This window comes from Sinocyclocheilus anshuiensis, unplaced genomic scaffold, assembly GCF_001515605.1.
Source record: "Sinocyclocheilus anshuiensis isolate Anshui unplaced genomic scaffold, SAMN03320099.WGS_v1.1 scaffold971, whole genome shotgun sequence".
NCBI lineage: Eukaryota > Metazoa > Chordata > Actinopteri > Cypriniformes > Cyprinidae > Sinocyclocheilus > Sinocyclocheilus anshuiensis.
In genome coordinates, this window is record NW_015546059.1 from 494,177 (window position 1) to 499,300 (window position 5,124).

The 5,124-nt window shown below is 37.7% G+C and overlaps 1 protein-coding gene across 1 annotated transcript in view; it reads left to right on the forward strand.

Moving 5' to 3' along the window:
- The window catches only part of LOC107699384 (uncharacterized), an 11,496-nt gene extending 9,376 nt beyond the window's left edge, over positions 1 to 2,120 (forward strand). Inside the window, exon 2 of the mRNA XM_016500622.1 lies at positions 530 to 2,120. Coding sequence (XP_016356108.1) covers positions 530 to 2,120 — 1,591 coding nt within the window. The remainder of the gene's footprint in view (positions 1 to 529) is intronic.
- The last annotated feature ends 3,004 nt before the right edge of the window (positions 2,121 to 5,124 follow it).

Genomic DNA, 5,124 nt, shown 5'->3' on the forward strand with positions numbered 1-5,124 from the left:
GCGGAATTCAAAATTAAAAAAAAAAAAACTAGCATAGTAATCAATCTTACTTCCATTATGAAAGCCATGGCAAAAATAGTGAGCGTATAGCCTATTAGTATGATATTTCAAATTCAGCCACAGTCTCAAACGCTTAACTATTGACAGTCCTTAGCTGTGACGTTACATGTGACAAAATATAAGTCTATATTTGTGATCTGTATGTACCTTATAAAAAAAAAAATATATATATATATATATATAATGAAAAAAATATGCATTGAGTGGGGGAAAAACACTGGAAATGAGCCCTTTTGCAAATACAACTTGGTGGAAACCTCATCATGTAATGGCAGCATAATGTGAGGGGCCTCATCTGTTTGAAATATTGTTTATAGGGAATACATTGTTTATGTTCAAAAAGTATCAAATAAATGTTTACACTAGCCATAACCTCACTTAAAAGGTCTGTTTTCTGATGGGCATTTAGTCTTAAATTATTGCTACACAAACATTTTGAGAAATATTTGTCTCCATCTGCATTTTACAGAAGGCCGAAGCTTCCACCACGCAGACCAACTCTGATTCATGAAGGTCCTCCAAAACGATACTGTCTAGAAACAGAAAGAAAAGTGCTTGATGATAATGGAAAAGTCAGAAAATGGACTTATGGGATAAAAGACACCAGTAAACCAAACCAAATCATTCTGCTGGTGGGAGAGACTGGCGCTGGTAAGACGACTCTCATCAACACTATGGTCAACTACTTACTGGGAGTGAAGTTTGAGGATGAAGAATGGTATGAAATCACTGAAGAAGCAGCTGGAGATCAAGCAGAATCACAAACCTCTGAAATCACAGTGTATGAGGTCTTTCCTGTGAAGAGTCCCATGTCTCTCACCATCATTGATACTCCAGGCTACGGAGACACTCGAGGACTGGACAAAGATCTGGAAGTTGCTGAGAATTTAGCCACTCTGTTTCAGAGCAATGATGGAGTTCGTGAAGTCGACGCCGTCTGCTTCGTGACTCAAGCATCTAAGAATCGTCTCTCAGACAGACAGCATTACATTATCAGTTCAATTATGTCTTTGCTTGGAAGAGACATTGTGGACAACATTGTGTTCTTAATCACACACTCTGATAGTCTGCCACCCAAAAACGTTATTGGTGCCATTAATAAAGCTAAAATCCCCTGCAGACGAGACAAACGTGGGCAACCTGTTAATTTCTTATTCAACAACAGACAGGCTGAAGGCCGTCACACTAGAGAACGTCACGTTCGTGCTCAAAGAGACGCCTGGGAAGACAGCGTGGATGGCATGAAGCATGTTCTTCAGTCACTGGACGAAAAGAACAGAAGAAGTTTAGAGTTGATTTCAAATGTCCTGATAGAGCGAATTCGATTTGAAGCATACATCTGCAACTTACAGCTGCGAGTTCAAGAGAAAGAATCGAAAAAGGGTGAAAAACGTCAGATTCAAGAGGCATTGAGACAAAACAAGGAAAAGATTGAAGGGTGCAAAAACTTTAGCATTAAAATCGAAAAGACTGTCAAAGAGAAGGTTCCCATCGAGAGCAAGTCATGGAAGCACAGGAAGGCAATGACCTGCACCGTCTGTGAAGAAAACTGTCATGAGTTTGACTGCTGGTGGGGTTCAAATCCCAGCAAATGTGAAGTCATGAAAAACGGTTTCTGCACAGTGTGCACAGGGAAGTGTCATCACAGCAAACATGTCAAAGAAAACAAGAAATACGTCATCAGAACCTCAAGCATGATGATAGAATATGACTCTATAAAAAGGAAATATGAAAAAGCCCAAGACAAAAACAAGAGGTTTTCGGTTGTAATGAACAATGTTGACAAAGATCTGCAGGATATTGAAACCCAAAAGTCAATTATTCTGTTCAATGCTTACAGGACCATCAAGAATCTGTCTCAGATCGCATTAAAACCAGACTCTGCCTTCACTCTTCAGCATCTCGACTTCTTCATCCCCAGAGTAAAGGAGGCTAGGAAAGAAGATTGGGTGCGAGAGCTGGAGGAAATGAGGAGAAAAGCAGTAGCTGATGAAGCCAATAAAGATGCTCTGAGTTATCTGAAAGCTGGTCTGGCAAAACTTTTCCTTGGTAGACAATGAAAAATTGTGATTACACTTGTCTTATGTTTTTCTTTATACTGTACACATTTTTAAGAAATGATATGATATGATATGATATGATATTATATATTATAAATGACTTGAACTGGACCAATTGTTTGTTTTCCAAACACAATTTTGTACTGGATTCACAAAGGTTTTTTGGTAGGGGCAGGGGCGTAGATTACGCGGGGGCCCCGCTTTTTATAAAAAGTAAATTCGTCCCCCGCACTTTTTTATTGGAGAGTTGTGTTCACGACATGTTGAGGTTTTAATGGAGCGATGTATATAAATGCAGAATGATTTAAAATTAAAAGAGACAAGATAGTCTATACATGACGTTCACGTTTCCATGGCAATCAGTCACTTACTTGTCACGTCATGACACGCCCTAGCTCGCATCCGCGGTCCCGCGCTGTATACATTCCCTCCAACATTCATAGAGGTCGCGATGAGTTCAAAGCGGCAAAAAACTCTTCACTCCTTTTTTACGAAAAAGTCAAGCAGCGTAAGTTGGCATGTGGTATCCGAATTGTGTTGCACAATGTTGAGTAACTCTGCCTATTGCTCTTGTTGAATAATTAGCCAGTTTTGATGGAAATTATAAGGGAAAAATAGCTGCTTGGACAAACGTTCACTTATTTTCTGTGTATTTTCCGTAACTCTTTTATAACGTCTTTTATTTTAACAAGTATGTTATCAAAACCCTTCAAATAAGAATAAAGATAATGTTGAACTGAGATTTTACAGCGTTTACAGCATGTTTAACTCTGCCAATTCTGCATAATATAATTCAATCAAGTATGCATGCACTGATGATCTGAAATAGGAACGATCTTCATTTATGGGGTTCATTATTTCATTATTGCACTAATTTTACGTTTGTATGTGTTGTCAAGAATGAGCAAGAAACAGACAGCCTAGGTTTGTCAGGGCAGAATCAGGATGTAACAAGAAAAAGAAACTTCACAGGTGAGAACAGATAGAGTGGCTTTTAACACCTGGCTGCTATTGCATTGTTTTTTGTTTTTACATTGTATAAAATCTATTAATGCACAAGTGTTTGTAGGATTATATATAGACCAATCATAAAAAATGTAATTAGTAAAATATAGAAAAAATATGTAACATTAGTATGATGAACAACTTCTCAGCTATCATTTAGGTACTTATTAGCTTGCATATTGGCTGTTTATTAGTAGGCTACTTAGAAAGCACATATTCTTCATGACCATATTCTGCATCCCATAATCCTACCTAATACCTAAACTTAACTACAACGACTACCTTAAAAGCTATTAATAAGCAGTAAATTAAGAGTTTGAGGCGAAAGTCATAGTTAATAGTGAATATGTGTTCCCCATACTAAAGTGTTAAAAAATAATTTAGGATACAAATTATTGGTTATTGTCCAGCAGTGTACTTAGTTTGTTATTTTCTCCTGTATGTCACTATTCCCTGTATGTACATGTTTCAAACACTACTTTATTGTTATTTTCTTCTGTACGTCACTATTCCCTGTATGTACATGTTTCAAACACTACTTTATTTTCAATAGACAGAGGTAGAATTGAATTCAGAGTTGAGAGTGAATGAGGCAGAAAGTTTCAATGAGGCTTCTTATCAGCCAATGTTATTCGCTCTGGAAGAAATGGCACGTGGTCATTCAGAGTCAGCTTGCAGGGCAAATGATTTGTTTGATAGATTTCAAAAAGGCAATGTTTTGCTTGGCCTTTTACTTGCCTTAGAAGTGACAGAAGCGCTTGAGTGTCTCAATGCTTCTCTTCAGAGCCGCAGTCAGACAGTAGATGGAATGCTAGCTGCTGTCAACAGTGTGAAGGACACAATTGCAAAAAAGAGAACAGAGGATGCATTCCAAAGTGTCTATGACACTTGTAACTCCCTAAATCTGTCTCCAATTGTAATGCCCCGTGTTCGAAACCCCCACTTCTTCTACTTCAGGGCAGAATTTTTCAAGGACCTTGATGTTGTTAATGTGCAGTTTCAAGAAATAAGAAATATAGAGAGTCTGTTTACGATCAGTGCTCTTGAAAAGGTACTATTGACAGGAGAGTCTGATGGTGGTCTATTGGAACAGTATCCAGAATTGCACAGGGCTTCACTGAGGGTGCAGTTAGCAATGTTTAAGTCCAAGTATAATTATCAGTCAACTACTGAGGCTGCAAGCATTCTTCAGAATATGTTGCCAGAAGTCCGCCAACTCTTTGACCAAGTGGAAACACTTGTGAGGTTGCTCCTTGTTTTCCCTGTTTCTTCAGCAGAGGCTGAAAGAAGCTTCAGCAGTCTTCGAAGATTAAAAACCTGGCTCCGAAGCACAATGACACAGTCCCGTCTAAACAGTGTTGCTGTGTGTCACATCCACAGTGACAAAATTGACAATATAAATAGGGAGATGATTGCTCAGCAGTTTATAGATGGGAAGGAACGTCGCAGAAACACTTTTGGCAGTTTTAAGTAGCTTTATATATTGAGATATATGTTAGCTTTAACACTGTGTAAAAAGCTACTACTTTTAAACAAACCAGCCAGGAAGCTTAAAAGAAATGACACTAAATGTTTATTTCATCTCATTGTACAATTGATATAGGGTCTGCATACCTTGAAATGTTTGTCAGTTGAGCTCAATACATAGTTTCTTTGCAATAGTTTGTTTTGAATTACTTTTTTTATTATTTCATTCCTGAAACATGGAGTGTAGAATAGAACAGAACAAAGTAGTATGTGAATGTGCAAGTATCCATTACTGTGTGCCATGTACTGTACATACAACATACACAAAATACAATTTGAAATATGTAAACAATATACTCTCAGTACCCTTATAAGGACATCTTTGTACTTTATACTCGAAAAGGTGCACATTAGTACCTTAGAGTACCAATATGTACCTTAATGTACAACTATGAAACTTTTTGGGGTAAATAAGGTACAAAGATGTCCTTTTAAGGGTACTGTCCCAGTGACATGCTGTTGTATTTCCTTC